The sequence below is a fragment of the Hyla sarda genome, chromosome 5 (assembly GCF_029499605.1).
Source record: "Hyla sarda isolate aHylSar1 chromosome 5, aHylSar1.hap1, whole genome shotgun sequence".
In the NCBI taxonomy this organism is placed as follows: Eukaryota; Metazoa; Chordata; class Amphibia; order Anura; family Hylidae; genus Hyla; species Hyla sarda.
This window is the reverse complement of record NC_079193.1, coordinates 182,974,496-182,996,074: the sequence shown is the minus strand read 5'-3', so window position 1 is coordinate 182,996,074 and position 21,579 is coordinate 182,974,496. Positions and strand designations below refer to the sequence as shown.

General features: G+C 45.7%; 1 protein-coding gene and 1 long non-coding RNA gene across 18 annotated transcripts in view; one reads left to right on the top strand and one right to left on the bottom strand.

The window, feature by feature from the left end:
• AHRR (aryl hydrocarbon receptor repressor) overlaps positions 1–21,579 on the top strand; it is a 383,059-nt gene that overhangs the window by 343,538 nt on the left and 17,942 nt on the right. For all 16 annotated transcript variants that reach the window (XM_056520832.1, XM_056520829.1, XM_056520833.1 and 13 more), the window contains one exon: positions 13,629–13,828. In XM_056520832.1, the coding sequence (XP_056376807.1) occupies positions 13,629–13,828 (200 nt within the window). The remainder of the gene's footprint in view (positions 1–13,628; positions 13,829–21,579) is intronic.
• The window catches only part of LOC130273670 (uncharacterized), a 44,727-nt gene that overhangs the window by 6,605 nt on the left and 16,543 nt on the right, over positions 1–21,579 (bottom strand). The window contains exons 1-2 of one of the 2 annotated variants that reach the window (XR_008844079.1): positions 14,342–14,453; positions 13,603–13,755 (exon numbers count right to left, since the gene is read on the bottom strand). This is a non-coding gene — a long non-coding RNA (uncharacterized LOC130273670). Of the gene's footprint in view, positions 1–13,602; positions 13,756–14,341; positions 14,454–21,579 lie in introns of those variants that run through there. The other variant, XR_008844078.1, reaches the window with a different exon arrangement.

The following is a 21,579-nucleotide window of genomic DNA, read 5'->3' as shown; positions in this document are numbered from 1 at the left end:
ACAGGTGAAAACCCTAATTGGAACCACTGCGCCAATCAGCGGCGCAGTGGCCCTTTAAATCGCAGAGACCCGGCGCGCGCGCGCCCTAGGGAGCGGGGCCGCGCGCGCCGGGACAGAACAGACGGGGAGCGAGTCAGGTAGGGGAGCCGGGGTGCGCATCGCGAGCGGGCGCTACCCGCATCGCGAATCGCATCCCGGCTGGCAGCGGGATCGCAGCGCCCCGGGTCAGAGGACGTGACCGGAGCGCTGCAGCGGAGGGAGTGAAGCGAGCGCTCCGGGGAGGAGCGGGGACCCGGAGCGCTCGGCGTAACAGTACCCCCCCCCCTTGGGTCTCCCCCTCTTCTTGGAGCCTGAGAACCTGAGGAGCAGACTTTTGTCAAGGATGTTGTCCTCAGGTTCCCAGGATCTCTCTTCAGGACCACAACCCTCCCAGTCTACTAAAAAAAAATTTTTCCCTCTGACCTTTTTGGCAGCCAAAATTTCCTTGACCGAGAAGACGTCCGAGGAGCCGGAAACAGGAGTGGGAGGAACAGACTTGGGAGAAAAACGGTTGAGGATGAGTGGTTTGAGAAGAGAGACGTGAAAGGCATTAGGGATACGAAGAGAAGGAGGAAGAAGAAGTTTATAAGAGACAGGATTAATTTGACACAAAATTTTGAAAGGACCAAGATAGCGTGGTCCCAACTTGTAGCTAGGGACACGGAAGCGGACATATTTAGCGGAGAGCCATACCTTGTCTCCAGGGGAAAAAACGGGGGGAGCTCTTCTTTTCTTATCCGCGAACCTCTTCATGCGTGAAGAAGCCTGTAAGAGAGAATTTTGGGTCTCTCTCCATATAATGGAAAGGTCACGAGAAATTTCATCCACAGCGGGCAGACCAGAGGGCAAGGGGGTAGGGAGGGGGGGAAGAGGGTGACGGCCGTACACCACGAAAAATGGGGATTTGGAGGAAGATTCAGAGACCCTGAAGTTATACGAGAATTCGGCCCATGGAAGGAGATCTGCCCAGTCATCCTGGCGGGAGGAAACAAAATGTCGCAAATAATCACCCAGGATCTGGTTAATTCTTTCTACTTGTCCATTGGACTGGGGATGATATGCAGAGGAAAAATTTAATTTAATCTTGAGTTGTTTACAGAGAGCCCTCCAGAATTTAGACACGAATTGGACCCCTCTATCCGAGACAATCTGCGTAGGCAACCCGTGAAGACGAAAAATGTGTACAAAAAATTGTTTAGCCAACTGAGGCGCAGAAGGAAGACCAGGAAGAGGGATGAAATGTGCCATTTTGGAGAATCGATCAACGACCACCCAAATAACGGTGTTGCCACGGGAAGGGGGTAAATCAGTAATAAAATCCATACCAATCAGAGACCAAGGCTGTTCGGGGACAGGCAGAGGATGAAGAAAACCAGCGGGCTTCTGGCGAGGAGTCTTATCCCGGGCACAGATAGTGCAGGCTCGCACAAAGTCCCCAACATCCGTCTCCAGAGTCGGCCACCAATAGAAGCGGGAGATGAGTTGCACAGATTTCTTGATGCCCGCATGACCTGCGAGATGGGAGGAGTGACCCCATTTGAGGATTCCGAGGCGTTGGCGTGGAGAAACAAAGGTCTTTCCTGGAGGAGTCTGCCTGATGGAGGCAGGAGAAGTGGAGATCAGGCAGTCAGGTGGAATGATGTGTTGCGGAGGGAGATCAACTTCTGAGGCATCCGAGGAACGAGAGAGAGCATCGGCCCTAATGTTCTTATCGGCAGGACGAAAGTGAATCTCAAAATTAAATCGGGCAAAGAACAGAGACCACCGGGCCTGGCGAGGATTCAGCCGTTGGGCAGACTGGAGGTAGGAGAGGTTCTTGTGGTCGGTGTAGATAATAACAGGAAATCTTGATCCCTCCAGCAGATGCCTCCATTCCTCAAGTGCTAATTTAATGGCTAGAAGCTCTCGATCCCCGATGGAGTAGTTCCTCTCCGCTGGAGAGAAGGTCCTAGAGAAAAAACCACAAGTGACAGCATGCCCGGAAGAATTTTTTTGTAGAAGAACAGCTCCAGCTCCCACTGAGGAGGCATCAACCTCCAATAGGAAGGGTTTGGAAGGGTCAGGTCTGGAGAGCACGGGAGCCGAAGAAAAGGCAGACTTGAGTCGTTTAAAGGAGTCTTCTGCTTGAGGAGGCCAGGACTTGGGATCAGCATTTTTTTTGGTTAAAGCCACGATAGGAGCCACAATGGTAGAAAAATGTGGAATAAATTGCCTGTAATAATTGGCGAACCCCAAAAAGCGTTGGATAGCACGGAGTCCGGAGGGGCGTGGCCAATCTAAGACGGCAGAGAGTTTGTCTGGATCCATCTGTAGTCCCTGGCCAGAGACCAAATATCCTAGAAAAGGAAGAGATTGGCATTCAAACAGACATTTCTCAATTTTGGCATAGAGTTGGTTGTCACGAAGTCTCTGAAGAACCATACGGACGTGCTGGCGGTGTTCTTCTAGATTGGCAGAAAAAATTAGGATATCGTCCAGATATACAACAACACAGGAGAATAACAGATCACGAAAAATTTCATTGACAAAGTCTTGGAAGACGGCAGGGGCATTGCACAGTCCAAAGGGCATGACCAGATACTCAAAGTGTCCATCTCTGGTGTTAAATGCCGTTTTCCACTCGTCCCCCTCTCTGATGCGGATGAGGTTATAGGCGCCTCTTAAGTCCAATTTAGTGAAGATGTGGGCACCTTGGAGGCGATCAAAGAGTTCAGAGATGAGGGGTAAGGGGTAGCGGTTCTTAACCGTGATTTTATTAAGACCGCGGTAGTCAATGCAAGGACGTAGGGAGCCATCTTTTTTGGACACAAAGAAAAATCCGGCTCCGGCAGGAGAGGAGGATTTACGGATAAAGCCCTTTTTTAGATTCTCCTGGACGTATTCGGACATGGCAAGAGTCTCTGGGGCAGAGAGAGGATAAATTCTGCCCCGGGGTGGAGTAGTACCCGGGAGGAGGTCGATAGGGCAATCATAAGGCCTGTGAGGAGGTAGAGTCTCAGCTTGTTTTTTGCAGAAAACATCCGCGAAGTCCATATAGGCCTTAGGGAGACCGGTTACTGGAGGAACCACAGAGTTACGGCAAGGGTTACTGGGAACCGGTTTTAGACAGTTCTTGGAACAAGAGGACCCCCAACTCTTGATCTCCCCAGTGGACCAATCCAGGGTTGGGGAATGAAGTTGAAGCCAGGGAAGTCCAAGGAGAATCTCCGAGGTGCAATTGGGGAGGACCAAAAGTTCAATCCTCTCATGATGAGATCCGATGCTCATAAGAAGGGGCTCCGTGCGGAAACGTATGGTACAGTCCAATCTTTCATTATTTACACAATTGATGTAGAGGGGTCTGGCGAGACTAGTCACCGGGATGTTGAACCTGTTGACGAGAGAGGCCAAAATAAAATTTCCTGCAGATCCAGAGTCCAAGAAGGCCACTGTAGAGAAGGAGAAGGCAGAGGCAGACATCCGCACAGGCACAGTAAGACGTGGAGAAGCAGAGTAGACATCAAGGACTGTCTCACCTTTGTGCGGAGTCAGCGTACGTCTTTCCAGGCGGGGAGGACGGATAGGACAATCCCTCAGGAAGTGTTCGGTACTAGCACAGTATAGGCAGAGGTTCTCCATACGGCGTCGTGTCCTCTCTTGAGGTGTCAGGCGAGACCGGTCGACCTGCATAGCCTCCACGGCGGGAGGCACAGGAACAGATTGCAGGGGACCAGAGGAGAGAGGAGCCGAGGAGACGAAACGCCTCGTGCGAACAGAGTCCATATCTTGGCGGAGTTCCTGACGCCTTTCAGAAAAACGCATGTCAATGCGAGTGGCTAGGTGAATAAGTTCATGTAGATTAGCAGGAATTTCTCGTGCGGCCAGAACATCTTTAATGTTGCTGGATAGGCCTTTTTTGAAGGTCGCGCAGAGGGCCTCATTATTCCAGGACAATTCTGAAGCAAGTGTACGGAATTGTACGGCATACTCGCCAACGGAAGAATTACCCTGGACCAGGTTCAACAGGGCAGTCTCAGCAGAAGAGGCTCGGGCAGGTTCCTCAAAGACACTTCGGATTTCCGAGAAGAAGGAGTCTACAGAGGCAGTGACGGGGTCATTGCGGTCCCAGAGCGGTGTGGCCCATGACAGGGCTTTTCCGGACAGAAGACTGACTACGAAAGCCACCTTAGACCTTTCAGTGGGAAACAGGTCCGACATCATCTCCAGATGCAGGGAACATTGGGAAAGAAAGCCACGGCAAAACTTAGAGTCCCCATCAAATTTATCCGGCAAGGATAAGCGTATCCCAGGAGCGGCCACTCGCTGCGGAGGAGGTGCAGGAGCTGGCGGAGGAGATGACTGCTGAAGCTGTGGTAGCAACTGTTGTAGCATAACGGTCAGTTGAGACAGCTGTTGGCCTTGTTGCGCTATCTGTTGTGACTGCTGGGCGACCACCGTGGTGAGGTCAGCGACAACTGGCAGAGGAACTTCAGCGGGATCCATGGCCGGATCTACTGTCACGATGCCGGCTGGCAGGTAGTGGACCCTCTGTGCCAGAGAGGGATTGGCGTGGACCGTGCTAGTGGACCGGTTCTAAGCCACTACTGGTTTTCACCAGAGCCCGCCGCAAAGCGGGATGGTCTTGCTGCGGCGGTAGTGACCAGGTCGTATCCACTAGCAACGGCTCACCTCTCTGGCTGCTGAAGATAGGCGCGGTACAAGGGAGTAGGCAGAAGCAAGGTCGGACGTAGCAGAAGGTCGGGGCAGGCAGCAAGGATCGTAGTCAGGGGCAACGGCAGAAGGTCTGGAAACACAGGCAAGGAACACACAAGGAACGCTTTCACTGGCACTAAGGCAACAAGATCCGGCAAGGGAGTGCAAGGGAAGCGAGGCAATATAGGGAAGTGCACAGGTGAAAACCCTAATTGGAACCACTGCGCCAATCAGCGGCGCAGTGGCCCTTTAAATCGCAGAGACCCGGCGCGCGCGCGCCCTAGGGAGCGGGGCCGCGCGCGCCGGGACAGAACAGACGGGGAGCGAGTCAGGTAGGGGAGCCGGGGTGCGCATCGCGAGCGGGCGCTACCCGCATCGCGAATCGCATCCCGGCTGGCAGCGGGATCGCAGCGCCCCGGGTCAGAGGACGTGACCGGAGCGCTGCAGCGGAGGGAGTGAAGCGAGCGCTCCGGGGAGGAGCGGGGACCCGGAGCGCTCGGCGTAACAGTAGCTGGCAGACACTGAGGTTTACCATAGATTGTAATAAAATACATCCCTTTCTGATGGATAAAGATGTGGTCAAGGTGTGACTTTCACTGCTGGAATTCCCCCAGAACTATGTATTAAACTGTGGTAAGGGTACGTTCACACGTACGTATATTTGATGCGCAGGATATTTATAAACTGCACAAAGGAGCATTTTTATACCTTTCTTATGATAGGTATTCTTTATAAATAGATGTCACAAAGTTGCATTAAAGGTGTAGATACAGGCCCTCATTTACTATTGCAAACCCGACATGTTTTGTCGGGTGGTGCGCCAGTTTTTGTCGCATTGCGCCAGAAATTCTGTCTGCGCCAGATTTTGCGGCAGAATTGAAAAGAAATCCTGACTAACTCTCCATTTTGCTAAGAAAACCCCCCAAAAGGGGCGTGGTCATCAGGAAAGGGGGCATGGTCTCTACAATGGGGCGTGTTCCCAACATTTTCACAAAAACCCAACATATTTACAAAGGTTTCCACATACAATGTGGTGGATTTGAGCTGAGTAAAAACCCGACAGATCAGAGCATGTGTAAAAAAAAGCAAAGTGTAGGGAAAGTGGAAAATGTAGGGAAACCTTAGTAAATACCGTGGAAAATAAATTGTAGGGAATTAAAACCCACAAAGAAACCTACACAACACTCTTAGTAAATAAGGGCCACTCTGTTTAGAAACTTTACCTCCAAACTAGAGTGGAGAATAGGCACAAAAAATGCTCCGGAGAACCTGTCCTGTGCTGCAGTTCATAGACATCCATTTGTTTTGAATGGGCACTGGGTAATGTATTATCTTTCCTGTGGTGACCCTGCATGGACATTGAACACTTACTGCCAGGTTTCCCAACAAATAACAGTTCATTGATAAAGGTCCCAGCAGAAGTATACTTTGTGATATATATTGCCTTGACAACAAAGGTTTTATATCACTAAGGCATCTAAAAAAAAATGTAAGATAATGACCATGTCTATAACTACTGTTAATTAAAAATCATCTACAATATACAGCTACTATGCAGACCTATATGTCACCAGCTCTCCATGGTTATAAACTACAAATAAAACTTGTGTGTAGTCTGGTCTTGCTGCTACTTACTGAATTTATTAAAAAGATGCCGCACAAAGAGTAAAAGTGAGTACACAACTACACAACTATAAGGATTGTTTGCAGTATGTAACCATATGGATATGCATATGAGGTGTATATTCTCAGTTTTTTTTCATTTGCAAAGTTGCATGTCATTTGTTATTATGGATTAAAATATTAAAATTTCCTCAAACTTGCAATAAAAGCCTAAAGACATCATGTATTCCACTTGCTAATATTTTTCCACATAAGACACTTTAAGTGGACATGTCAGCAGGTTTTGTATAAATTAACCCCTTCCCGCAGAATGTCATATATAAACGCCGGGTTGTGCAGTGCGTTCGCGCATCCCGGCGTTTATAAATGACATGCAGTTAACCCGGCGATGCGCAGCATCGCACGGGTTAACTGGCAGAAGTCCCGCTGTTTCCAGCAGGGGACAACTTCTGCTTCACCCCCAGGACCATCAATTGATGGTCCTGGTCAGCGATCACTGTGATTGGTCCCTGTGGACCAATCACAGTGATCTGGGGTGAAAGTTCAGATCCCCCGCACTGCCCGCCCCTGGAAGTCGGGCAGAACGGGAGACGAAGGCTGCAGGGGCTCGCGGGGACCTGCGGCACACGGGGGGAACACGTGGAGACCGGCGGACTTACCTGGAGCAGCGGCAGGACCGAGGAGCAGCGGCAGGACCGGCCACGTGGACGAGCAGCGACGGGACCGGCAGGTGAGTATATGGTCCTCAGAAGCAGCAGTGAAGATCTTCACTGCTGCTTCTAGGAGTCTGAAAACTACAACTCCCAGCATGCCTAGACAGCCTTTGGCTGTCTGGGCATGCTGGGAGTTGTAGTTTTGCAACATCTGGAGGGCCTCAGTTTGGAGACCATTGTATAATGGTCTCCAATCTGTGCTCTTCCAGCTGTTGCAAAACTACAACTCCCAGCATGCACTGACTGTCCAGGCATGCTGGGAGTTTTAGTTAAGCAACATCTGGCCCTTCAGATGTTGCCGAACTACAACTCCCAGCATGCCCTTCAGCTGTCTGGGCATGCTGGGAGTTGTAGTTTTGCAACAGCTGGAGACACACAGGTTGGGAAACATTGTTTCTAACTCAGTGTTTCCTAACCTGTGTGCCTCCAGCTGTTGCAAAACTATAACTCCCAGCATGCACTAAAGACCATGCATGCTGGGAGTTGTAGTTTTGCAACATCTGGAGGGCCCCAGTTTGGAGACCATTGTATAATGGTCTCCAATCTGTGCTCTTCCAGCTGTTGCAAAACTACAACTCCCAGTATGCACTGACTGTCCAGGCATGCTGGGAGTTTTAGTTCAGCAACATCTGGCCCTTCAGATGTTGCCGTACTACAACTCCCAGCATGCCCTTCAGCTGTCTGGGCATGCTGGGAGTTGTAGTTTTGCAACAACTGGAGACACACTGGTTGGGAAACATTGTCTGTTTCTAACTCAGTGTTTCCTAACCTGTGTGCCTCCAGCTGTTGCAAAACTATGACTCCCAGCATGCACTAACAGACCATGCATGCTGGGAGTTGTGGTTTTGCAACAGCTGATGCAAGCCCCCCCCCCCGCCCCGCCACCCCCGTGAATGTACAGGGTACATTCACATGGGCGAGGCTTTTACAGTGGGTTTCTCGCATCTTGAGATGCAGCAAATTTTGCGCTGTGAAACTCGCTGTAATCCCCCGCCCATGTGACTGTACCCTAAAAACACTACACTACACTAACACAAAATAAAATAAAAAGTTAAAAACACTACATGTACACATACCCTTACACAGCCCCCCTCCCCCAATAAGAACGTCCGGTACACCACTGTTTCCAAAGCAGAGCCTCCAGCTGTTGAAAAACAACAACTCCCAGTATTGTCGGACAGCCGTTGACTGTCCAGGCATGCTGGGAGTTTTGCAACAGCTGGAGGCACCCTGTTTGGGAATCACTGGCGTAGAATACCCCTATGTCCACCCCTATGCAAATCCCTAATTTAGGCCTCAAATGCACATGGCGCTCTCACTTTGGAGCCCTGTCGTATTTCAGGGCAACAGTTTAGGGCGACATATGGGGTATCGCTGTAATCGGGAGAAATTGCGTTACAAGGTGTGGGGGGCTTTTTCTTCTTTAACCCTTTATGAAAAGGAAATGTTGGGGTCTACACCAGAATGTTAGTGTAAACATTTTTTATTTTTTACACTAACATGCTGATGTTGCCCTATACTTTAAATTTTCACAAGAGGTAAAAGGGAAAAAAGTCCCCCAAAATTTGTAACGCAATTTCTCCCGACTACAGAGATACCCCATATGTGAGCGCAAAGTGCTCTGGGGGCGCACAACAAGGCCCAGAAGGGAGAGTGCACCATGTACATTTGAGGTGATTTGCACAGGGGTGGCTGATTGTTACAGCGGTTTTGACAAACGCAAAAAAAACAAAACCCCACATGTGACCCCATTTCGGAAACGACATCCCTCACGGAATGTAATGAGGGGTGCAGTGAGAATTTACACCCCACAGGTGTCTGACGGATCTTTGGAACAGTGGTCCATGAAAATGAAAACTTGTACAGCCCACTGTTCCAAAGATCTGTCAGACACCAGTGGGGGGTAAATGCTCACTGTACCCCTTGTTACGTTCCTCAAGGGGTCTAGTTTCCAAAATGGTATGCCATGTGTGGTTTTTTTTGCTGTTCTGGCACCTTAGGGGCTTCCTAAATGCGACATGCTCCCCGAGCAAAATTTGCTCTCAAAAAGCCAAATATGACTCCTTCTCTTCTGAGCATTGTAGTTCGCCCATAGTGCACTTCAGGTCAACTTATGGGGTACCTACATACTCAGAAGAGATGGGGTTACAAATTTTGGGGAGTATTTTCTGCTATTAACCCTTGCAAAAAGGTGAAATTAGGGGGGAAACACACATTTTAGTGGAAATTTTTTTTTTTTTTTTTACATATGCAAAAGTCATGAAACACCTGTGGGGTAATAAGGCTCACTTTATTCCTTATTACATTCCTCAAGGGGTCTAGTTTCCAAAATGGTATGCCATGTGGGTATTTTTTGCTGTTCTGGCACCATAGGGGCTTCCTAAATGCGACATGCCCCCCGAGCAAAATTTGCTCTCAAAAAGCCAAATATGACTCCTTCTCTTCTGAGCATTGTAGTTCACCCATAGTGCACTTCAGGTCAACTTATGGGGTACCTCCATACTCAGAAGAGAAGGGGTTACAAATATTGGGGGGTATTTCCTGCTATTAACCCTTGGAAAAATGTGAAATTTGGGGGGGAAACACACATTTTAGTGAAAAAAAAATATTTTTTTTTTACATATGCAAAAGTCGTGAAACACCTGTGGGGTATTAAGGCTCACTTTATTCCTTGTTACGTACCTCAAGGGGTCTAGTTTCCAAAATGGTATGCCATGTGAGGGTTTTTTGCTGTTCTGGCACCATAAGGGCTTCCTAAATGCAACATGCCCCCAAAAACCATTTCAGAAAAACGTACTCTCCAAAATCCCCTTGTCGCTCTTTCCCTTCTGAGCCCTCTACTGCGCCCGCCGAACACTTTACATAGACATATGAGGTATGTGCTTACTCGAGAGAAATTGGGCTACAAATATAAGTATACATTTTCTCCTTTTACCCCTTGTAAAAATTAAAAAATTGGGTCTACAAGAACATGCGAGTGTAAAAAATGAAGATTGTGAATTTTCTCCTTCACTTTGCTTCTATTCCTGTGAAACACCTAAAGGGTTAAAATGATGACTGAATGTCATTTTGAATACTTTGGGGGGTGCAGTTTTTATAATGGGGTCTTTTGTGGGGTATTTCTAATGAGAAGACCCTTCAAATCCACTTCAAACCTGAACTGGTCCCTGAAAAATAGTGAGTTTGAAAATTTTGTGAAAAATTGGAAAATTGCTGCTGAACTTTGAAGCCCTCTGGTGTCTTCCAAAAGTAAAAACTCGTCACTTTTATGATGCAAACATAAAGTAGACATATTGTATATGTGAATAAAATTTTTTTTTATTTGTAATATACATTTTCCTTACAAGCAGAGAGCTTCAAAGTTAGAAAAATGCAAAATTTTCAAATTTTTCATCAAATTTTAGGATTTTTCACAAGGAAAGGATGCAAGTTACCACAAAAATTTACTACCATGTTAAAGTAGAATATGTCACGAAAAAACTATCTCGGAATCAGAATGATAACTAAAAGCATTCCAGAGTTATTAATGTTTAAAGTGACAGTGGTCAGATGTGCAAAAAACGCTCTGGTCCTTAAGGCCAAAATGGGCTTGGTCCTGAAGGGGTTAAGGCCATGGATATATAAGGCTTCTGACCCCGAATTCATGCATATGTTTGCTTTGATAACTGACCCCTCCCAGCTGAGATATCACGCTTCAGTTGATATGCAAATTAGATTTAAAAGCCCAAGAGGCGTTCCCTTGGGCTGCAAAACCCATCCCATCTGCTTGTTAGCAGATCCTCTAGGAGGTGGTTACAGGCTGCCTTAGAGGCATTAACAAGTGGATGGGAGGAACGCCCCCTCGGCTTTTAAGGCTAATTTGCATATCAACTCAAAGTGTGATATTTCAGTGCTGGAGGAGTCAATCCTTTCAGTGCTGGAGGAGTCAATCATCAAAACAAAGGTATTCTAAGGTTCAGGATCATAGGCCCTATACAGTTATACACCAAAAACCTGCTCAAAGGTCCACCTTAAAGTTTTTTTTAAATCAACTGGTGCCAGAAAGTTAAACAGATTTGTAAATTATTTCTATTAAAAAAATCTTAATCCTTCAAGTACTCATGAGCTGCTGTATGCTCCAGAGGAAGTTCTTTTCTTTTTTAATTTATTTTCTGTCTGACCACAGTGCTCTCTGCTGACACCTCTGTCCATGTCAGGAACTGTTCAGAGCAGGAACAAATCCCCATATCAAACCTCTCCTGTTCTGGACAGTTCCTGACATGGACAAAGGTGTCAGCAGAGAGCACTGTGGTCAGACAGAAATTAAATTAAAAAAGAAAAGAACTTCCTCTGGAGCATACAACAGCTGATACTTACTGGAAGGGTTAAGATTTTTTATTAGAAGTAATTTACAAATCTGTTTAACATTCTGGCATCAGTTCTTTTAAAAAAAAAAAAGTTTTCCACCGGACTACCCCTTTAAGGAGAACATAGTATTGCATATCATTATTCCAAGCACCTGCCCACTAAAGGTCCAAATGTGGATATTTTAGCAGCAGCTTATTTTAAATTAATAAAGGAGCAACAGGTAAACACTAAAATTGAACATTTATAATATTTCATGTGAGCAATAACAACTTTCTCAGTTTCAGCATGGATGTTACTCCATACTAAACAATTATCTCATGTGGTTTAGTTAGGCTACTTTTGTTCCATCTTACTAACCTTTGTCTTATAAAATCAGTCAGGCATAATTGCAAATCCACAATGAACCATTGACAGTACCATTTAGTTGCTTCCCTCCTCCAATATGGTGCTAAACAGCTGCTAAATAGTGTATACAAAGTATTAGAAGTATAATAGACAATGTAAACTAAAGTTTGTCCTCTATGTTAATTTAATAGTAACTGAAATCTTATAAGAAGTCTTAGGGTGCGTTCACACGGAGTAATTCAAGAGGAATTTACTCCAGTAATTCCTCTTGAATTCTCCGCTTCAAATTTATGCACATCTCCTCTGCCCATTGACTTTAATGTTTTTCCGCTGTCCTGTTCACACTGCGGAAATTCTGCTAGCAGAATTCCGACGCTGAATTCCGTTCCACTTGAAGAAAGAGCATGTTCATTCTTCAGGCAGAATCCGCTAGCAGAAATCAATTGAAGTCAATGGTAAAAAAAAATTCTGCCCGACATTGTTTTCGCGCAGAATTCGTGCGCAATTTGCACAGAAAAGGCTGAAAAACCCTTCACTTCTTTCTCCCCCATGTCCACGCGCAATTCCGCGTGAATTGCGCACGAATTTCCCGCGAATTTTGGGCGGGAAAAAAAAAATTTCAGCCCATAAATTTTTCACCGTGAATTACTCTTCATTTACTCCGTGTGAACGCACCCTTATGGTAGTACAGGTTTTCATGCATTTGGATGGAGTTCCTTTCTGCCCAGCTGTTGTCTATACTGCTTATTTCAGTAAATACATTAATATACCTATAAGAACATACCTACCTTAGGCTATATTTATACATCATTTTTGTTGCTAAAATTGAATTGAAATAGAGCTTGCAAAAAGTCCATGTATGTTTTGCAGAAATAACCCTATTTGATATGAGATAGATTTTTAGTTACAGATGTTTCTGCAATAAATGTGTAGTGTGTGTGTGATCATACCCTTAAATAGATTATATAGTTTAAAAACTCATATTCAAAGTGTCTATAAGGGAATTCTTAGTTAATAGGGGAGAAGGGATTCCCCTTTCCTCTATTAGACTGGATAATGGTTATAAAGTTTCTATCTTTGAATAACCCAGAATGTCAATACATTATACAGATAGTTAATTGATTTAGCTGGGCACTGTGTAATGCTTCTTGTCCCCTGTGGTGGCGCTACAGGGAAAATAAACGCTGTCAAGTTCAGAAACAGATTACAGTTCATCACTAAGGGTCACAGTATCAGGACACCATGTGATTCACTAAACACAAAGAGATTGCTGAAAGCAGACAACCACTTAACTTTATTTTAAACCCCAAGGTGAGAACAAGTGTATTAAAATACAGGTAAAATAAATATAAACAAATTTTGTCCATTTAGTTTACATAATTGAGTTTTTTAAGCTTCATGTCTGGCACTGTTCTTTCAGGGCTTTTCAGCTATGTGAGATGTATTTTATCTGCATATTTAAAACAGGCAGGTAATTCAGTATGTAAGACTGAATAATGGAATAAACTCATTTTTTGTAAGTTTCCAAACATTTACGTTCCAACATGCATTACGTCATTAATTTCTAAATACTATTAATGGAAATTCTAAATATTCTGAATCTCAATGGATAGATGAGAACTACACCAACACCCCCATCTACTGGTCAAAGCAGGGTAAACGGCGGCACAGGAGATTCTATTGTGCATAGGGGAATGTTATAATATGTATGTAGAGGTAAATATTAATAAATATGTGAATTTATAGTAGCATACAAACAATTGAGTCCATGTATGTAATAATGCTAGAATGTATGGAGCAGCAATAAAAATGAAGTTATATCCTTCTGTTAATAACCACTTACATGATAATATCTTTTATGTGGTGCAGACAATGCAGTTTGAAGGTAAGCTGAAGTTCCTCTTTGGCCAGAAGAAGAAATCATCTCCAGGAACAAGTGTCCTTCCACAGATGGCATTGTTCTGCATAGCCGTGCCACTTCTGCTTCCTCCTATCGCTGAGATGAAAATGAAGAGCATGCTTGTGAGGACACAGAAAAAACCTGGTGCGCCTTCCAACACCGAAAACACGTAAATCAGATTTTTTTTTTTTACAAATATATTATTTAATAAAATAGTATTTTGGCCTATAATTAATAAAGTATTTGTAAGGGATATACTGTATCATGTACAGAAAATCAAGTTTATGATTTTTTTATTAAACCAATATAAGGCCACAGTTTACCACACACATACACCTACCTAAACGGTCCAGTGCAGGCTACAAATAATAATTTATAGTCCATACTAATGTACTAATTGATGAGATAGAGACAAATCATGATGGCGCTGCCACTGTTTATTTGATATATAGATAGATATATATATATATATATATATATATATATATATATATACTATGTACTGAACACTAAGAACACCAAAAAAATAGGGACAGGGAATAACAAGGTGTAGATAAGCACTTTACTAACTGAGCCACTAATGTGTAACACTAGCTTTACACAGGACTGTAACTACAGTATAATAAAAAATTTACCAGAATTAGAAAGACATAGCTACTTTCTTCCAAAAACAGCACCTCACCTGTCTTCAATTTGTATGTAGTATTACAACTGAAATCCATGTACTTCAATGTTACTATGATGCAGTGCCACACACAGAGGACAAGCAGCACCATGGATCAGTGGAGGTGTTTCCAGAAGAAAGCAGTTATGTTTTTCTAATCCTGGATAAAGTATAATAATTTAGGATTTTCCTAGTATATTGACGGAAAATATAGATTTTATAAAGACAGGAGGCGAGTATCAATTGCATATTCTTTCTTTAATATGCCCAATAGCAGAAAAAACAAATGTAACATGAATGTAAAATGGAAGAAAAAAGATGCAGGTCACCTAGCAACCTGACCGCACCCCTTCCAACATCTCCACCAATCCCATCCGGGCTTGCTCCATAAAAGACAGTGTAGCCTCCGCCTCCTCCTCTTTCTTGATGCCGAAAACACCCGGACTGTAACCATCATTCTAACGCAGCCGAGCACCGAAGTCGTCTCCGAACAGTGAAGACACAACTACAACATCACTTGTTCCAACTTGACCGCGATCTCCAAAAGAACATCGGATCATTCAACCGAAGAAACTGAAGATGATGACCCACATCGCGCAGGTCCGCCAGACAATCCTCTCAGTATCCTAGAAAAGAGAAAACACACCATAACAGGGAGGGCACCAAACATCGGGTGGGATGATACTCGCCTCCTGTCTTTATAAAATCTATATTTTCCGTCAATATACTAGGAAAATCCTAAATTTTATGGCAGACAGGAGGCTCGTATCAATTGCAAGTTCAAAGCAAGGAATAATATAAAACATGGCAAACATTATAGTACTGACATAGCTATATGAGATTCAGGTCTAAAATAATAATTGCGGAAAGTCTCCTCCGAAGACCAATCCGCCGCTTTCAAAATATCAGACAAAGAACCTCCTGCTTGAGCTACTTTAGTAGCCATGGCCCCCCTGGTAGAATGTGCCCGAAATAGAGACACATCCACTCCTGCCATAGCCATCGTCAGTTTCACCCAACGCGCCAGAGTCGGGGAAGAAACCGGAAGATATGGTGCACAAAACGAAATCAACAACTGAGAGAAACGCGGAGAACAAAATGACGCCGTTCTAATCTCATATTCCTTCAAACACCGCACTACACATAGTTTGGGATGAGAAGGAAACAGCGGATAGAACACAGTGCGCAAATTCGTCTTAGTACGCCTAGTAATAGAAAAATTCACCCCATGAGGGGTAAACTGCCTCCTGGATACGTCTAAAGCGCGTACATCAGAAACACGCTTAATAGACACCAGGCACAACAGCATAGTCATTTTATATGACAGTAGCTTGAGTGACAACGAACCGTTATCCTCCCAAGAGGAAAACATTCGAAGCACCATCGACACATCCCACGTGGCTAAATAACGTGGAGTCGGAGGACGTTTAAACCTAATTCCCTTCAGAAGACGGCAAACCATTGGGTGTTGCCCCACCGGTACACCATCCATTGGGATGTGTTGTGCTGATATCGCAGACCTATAGACATTAATGGTTCTATAAGCCTTCCCAGCATCGAACGCTTCCGACAAAAAATTTAACACTCCGTACACAGGGGCTTGAACGGGATCCATTTGCCGTTGTGAGCACCAATGAACCCATAGTCCCCAGGCCGATCGGTAAGCCGATCTGGTACCCGGAGCCCAAGCCTCGCACATGAGGTCTCTAGTTGACCGTGATAATCGTCTATCAACTCCTGGCGACCCGAAATCAGCCAGGCTACTAAAGGTAACTGACCCGACAAAACCAGAGGATGCAATTCCCCTGTTGGATTGCGAAGCAATTCGGGGAACAGGGGACAAATCCTCGGACAATCTATGGTCATCCCCAATATCTGAGGAAACCACGATTGGGTCGGCCACCATGGAGTGACCAACACCAAAGTCGCCCCCTGTGCTTCCGCATGCCATAATACTCTGGGTATCATGGCAAACGGCGGAAACGCATACAGCGTGTCCTGAGGCCAAACCTGTCTGAACGCATCCGTCGCCAGCGCCTCCGGATCCGGCCTCCAACTGAAGAACCTGGGAATCCGGTAGTTGAGTCGGGACGCAAATAAATCCAGACTCAAAGGACCCCATAATTCCCGGAGGGCACGAAAAACTGTGAGATGCAGTGTCCAATCGCTGCCATCCACCAAATGCCTGGAGTTCCAATCCGCCACAGAGTTGGACACTCCTGGCAGATACTCTGCTTGAAGAACTATATTCCTCCCCAGGCAAAACAGCCAGAGTTTCTTCGCAATGTCCGTCAACCTCTGGGATTTCGTGCCCCCTAAACGGTTGACGTACTGCACCGCCGTGATGCTGTCCATGCGTAACAATACGCAACAATCTGCCCTGTGAGACACAAAGCTTTTGAGAGCAAATGAACCCGCGAGTAGTTCCAAGCAGTTGATGTGCAACTGAGATTCTGCTGGGGACCATTTGCCCCCTGTAGTCGAGGACCCGCACCGGGCACCCCATCCGCTCATGCTGGCGTCCGATTCCAAGATAATGTCCGGTTTGGAATTGAAGATCGTTCTTCCATTCCAGTCCTGGACGTGTCGGAGCCACCATAACAGTTCCTCGCGAGCTTCCTGCGACAGTGGAACCTGATCTGCGTACGTCAGGCCACCCGCCAAGTGACTGATCTTCAGTCTCTGCAGCGCCCTGTAATGTAGGGGAGCCGGAAAAATCGCTTGAACTGAAGAGGACAACAGGCCCACAATGCGGGCCACCGCCCGAAGAGATACCAATTGTTTGCGGAGCAACAATCTGATCTCCCTGCGCAGCACCACAAGTTTCTTGTTCGGCAAACAAAGTTGCCGATCGGGTATCCACTTGAAATCCCAGAAACTCCATGATTTGTGCTGGTCTGAACACCGACTTCTTTTCGTTGACCAGGAATCCCAGCTCTGTAAGAAGAGTGATTGTCCACTCTACATGTAGCAGGGTCTGATGCATTGACCTGGCCATAATCAATATATCGTCTAGATATATGATCAGTCGGACCCCCCGGCTTCTTAACGCCGACACCACCGGTCTCATGAGCTTGGTGAAGCACCAAGGGGCCGATGACAGACCGAACGGAAGGCAGGTAAACGCCCATTTCTGACCTTCCCACAGAAATTGGAGAAAGTGGCGGGAAGAAGGATGGACTGGTACCGTAAGGTACGCGTCCTTCAAATCTATCTTTGCCAACCAATCGTTCTGGAGCAACAGGTCCCTTAGGAGATGAATGCCCTCCATTTTGAAATGGCGATACAAAACGCACTCGTTTAAGCCTTTCAGGTTTATAACCGGTCTGTATCCTCCATCCTTCTTTTTTACGAGAAAAATGTTGCTGAGGAAACCCGGTTCGTCCATCGTTACCGGACAAATAGCGTTTTTGGCATAGGGATCTGTGATCTCCGTGCGAATTAGGGTTCTGTCTGAGTTTGAGAAAACAATGCGTCTTGGTCGACGTGGTTGCAGCGGGGGCGCTACGAATTCTATAACATATCCCCTCACCGTCTGCAGAACCCACGGGTCTGATGTAATCAGGGACCAAGCGTGGGAAAAATATCTCAGTCTGCCCCCCACAGGAATATTCATTAACGGCATGTCGCTTCGGCCTACCTGTGGATCTTCCTCTAGGGAAACCTCGAGAACCTCCTCGAGCCCTCCAGGGCCGACCTCTGGATGGAAAGAAAGGAGTAGCGGGAACTGTGGCGGCGACCGCCTGCACCTGTGGCCTCTCTTGTACATACTGTACTGGACCCCTATTGTGGGGTCTGAAATAGGATCCTCGGCCGGAAGGGCGACCCCTACCCCTTCCAGCCTTCCCGAAAACCTTTGCGGATTTCTTTAAAGAGGATTGTGCCTTATCCAGGCTAGAAAAGAGACCCACAAACTTATTAATGTTCTTGATGAGCGAATCTCCGAAGAGAAGGCCCTCCGCAGATGGGCCTGGTTCCTCTGTCGCAAGATGGGTCAACTGAGGATCCAATCTCATCAAGACAGAACGGCGTCTCTCAGATGACATGGCCGTGTTGGCATTACCAAGCAGGCATGTGGCTCTGAGAGCCCAACCTCTCAGTACTTCCGCGTCCACTTGCGTACCCGCGGCCACCGCCTGTTCCGCCATGTTCAGGATCTTTGTTAACGGACCTAATAAATCAAGCAGTTTATCCTGCACCGATTTGAAGGACCTATCCAACCCCTTACTAGGGTTTTTGCCCGATTTCAGCAGGTATTTTACCAAGATCGGGTCGAGCTCTGGGGTCACCGCCACCTTATTGGCGACCGAAGGACGGGGACACTCAGACCTGAGCTTGTTCCTGTTACCCCTGTCCAGGGGTTTTCTCAACCATGCCTCAATGTATTTAGCGACCTGAGGGATCGGTGTCCATTCACCTGACCGCGGATGCTTGATAGCCTCCGGGTCGAAGAAGGGGACTCCCTGAGAGTCCAGAACGGCGTTGACGGAAACGTCTTCAGTGTGAGAAGAACCAGAGGGTTGAACCTCATCTTCATCACAACCGTCATCCTCCCCGCTATCGAAAACGGAATGTTCAGAATCATCTGAAACAGGTTCGGACTCTGAATCCGACCTATCCACATAGGAATCAGGCTTAATCCGCTTAGCGGATCGTTTAACCCGGTTAGTATCAACTTCCTCCCGGGCGGAGGGTCTTTTGCCCGTAAACGGGTTGCTGCCCTCAGGCAAAGGGTCAGCTGCAAGAGATTGGCCACCTCCCAATGGGGTTGGCAACATAGCAGAGGTCGCTGCGTCGGTACAATGGTGACTCTTCCGGGCCGACTTCCCGGGTCTCAATGAGCCAGAAGGGTGAGTCTGCTCTGAGGGACCTGCCAGCACTAAAGCTGGTAGGATAGACGCGTCTTGGCGCGATTGAGATATGGCCATAGATACAGATCGGGTAATGGTATCATTAACCGTTGTCATGGCGGCTGCAAGGGCAGTATGTACCGACCTGTGGACCAGTTGCTGAATTTGTTCAGCGGACATGCGATCCTGGTCATGCGAGCCGTTGGGGCCCTCCCCCATGGTCAAATCCATTTTCCCGTCTGTCATAGTAGCTAGTGAACGTAGAGAAAACTACAGCAAAACTCGGGGCTGTGGAGACAAAATATATATATATATATGTATAGAATAAGTATAAATTTTAATATGGTATAGGGAATAGAAGCATAAATATATACACATTAGTAAAATATACACAAATATATGTACACATAAATGCACATATATATATATATATATATATATACATATACAAATACGTATATCTCCCTATATATTCATGTGGCGTGATGCAGGCCACAAGTAAAGAAGAGGGGAACTGCGCAGATGCCTATCCAGTAGAGGAAAAGGGGGGGGGGGGGGGCGCAGAAACTAATGTGACCAGCGGAGTGCAGGAGAACAGAGTGAGAGGAATCACAAGTCCTCCGGTCCCCTGCGAATCCGCACCTATACTGCAGTAGGGGAACAGGAAGAAGACAAAACCGACGCGAGCGCCGCACTAGGGGTGGGGTGGGCGTGGCGTTCGTCCGCCCGAAATCTCGCGATATCAGCCGCGCTCCTGAGAAATGGAAGCGCGCGCTGGCAACGGAGAAGAGGGGCGGCGCAACAACTGGAGAAGAAAGGTGACGTCACCGGAGATGGCGGCCGCTCGCCAGAGTGGAAAACAGAGAACAGGACTAGAATGGGGACAACAGTGAAGCGGGGCAGCGCCCTGAATTACCAGGTAACGAAAAACAGGGGGTGCGGGCGTATGCAGTATCTACGCCAGCACCCAGAAGAATATATATATATATAAGAAAAATACAGAAAAAGTGCAGAACAATAAATAATGGGAATAAGGGAGTGGGGATAAGACTCCCAGATGTTCCCAAGAAAAGAGTTATATAAGTATATATAGAAATAGTGAACAATGAATAAACTTAACATACAGTTATCACAATGGTACTTATCTGTCTATTGAGCAGAAAGAAAGAGGAGGAGGCGGAGGCTACACTGTCTTTTATGGAGCAAGCCCGGATGGGATTGGTGGAGATGTTGGAAGGGGTGCGGTCAGGTTGCTAGGTGACCTGCATCTTTTTTCTTCCATTTTACATTCATGTTACATTTGTTTTTTCTGCTATTGGGCATATTAAAGAAAGAATATGCAATTGATACGAGCCTCCTGTCTGCCATAAAATTATACATTTATTCTGTAAAAATATAAATCACATAAACACAGGATAATAGTACACACATAATTTAACACACAATGTAGCATGTGTCCCACTCCAACACGTTTACAGTATTAAGCAAAATAATTGTGTTTGTTGAATAATGAAATGTTATGCAATTTTATGATACACTTTGCATTTCAATTTCTTGGGATGTTTATGAACTCTGCTTACTGTTCCCAAAAGATGAGAACTGATCTCATCTGATATGTGATGAACACACAGGTTCCGTCTGACCCATTGGGTTCAATGCGTGACTGTAAATATGGCTCTCATTCAGTTACTATAAGCATTTTATAAATCACTAAATATATTACATAACTGTATAATTCTGCATTTTACAGTAATTCGCCTTATTTGCTGAAACTGGTATAGACATTTAATAAAAATGTGTATATACATGTATCGTCTGAGATACACTGCAGGTCTATGCATCAGATCAAATAATATCTAGATAAAAGTACTATGTTGTAGTCACACAAAAGCGCTCAAAATTACACAAAAAGTAATGGTTTTCAATATCATTTTCAATATCAGGTTTATGTACCTCTTCTTCCCACTAAAGCTATTTGGATATCACATTTTTGTGGAATCGGGTTGGGTATACTTTGGAGGACTCCCTAATGAATACCTCTGCCATAAAGCTATGACATATGCCACAGAGTTATACAGAAACTCCCATGTTTAAAAAAGCCCCTTTTTATTGCATTATGGCCTCATTAGGTGAGTAAGGTCTATTAACCTTTTGCCATATACATTGGGAGATTTCCCAATGCATATTGCAAACTTACATCACAAATTTTGTGAAACAAGAGCCTAAGCCACCCTTAATAATACACAGGTCTGTATGGTAGATGTGCACACAACCTAAATGATTTTTAATCAAGTCTATTTGTAAAGTTGTTTAATTCCTTTATTTAAAGGGGTTTGTCCAGAATCAAAACATATCACCAATCCTCAGCACACTGCTATTTTATGCAGTCCAGTAGAGTTTAGCTGA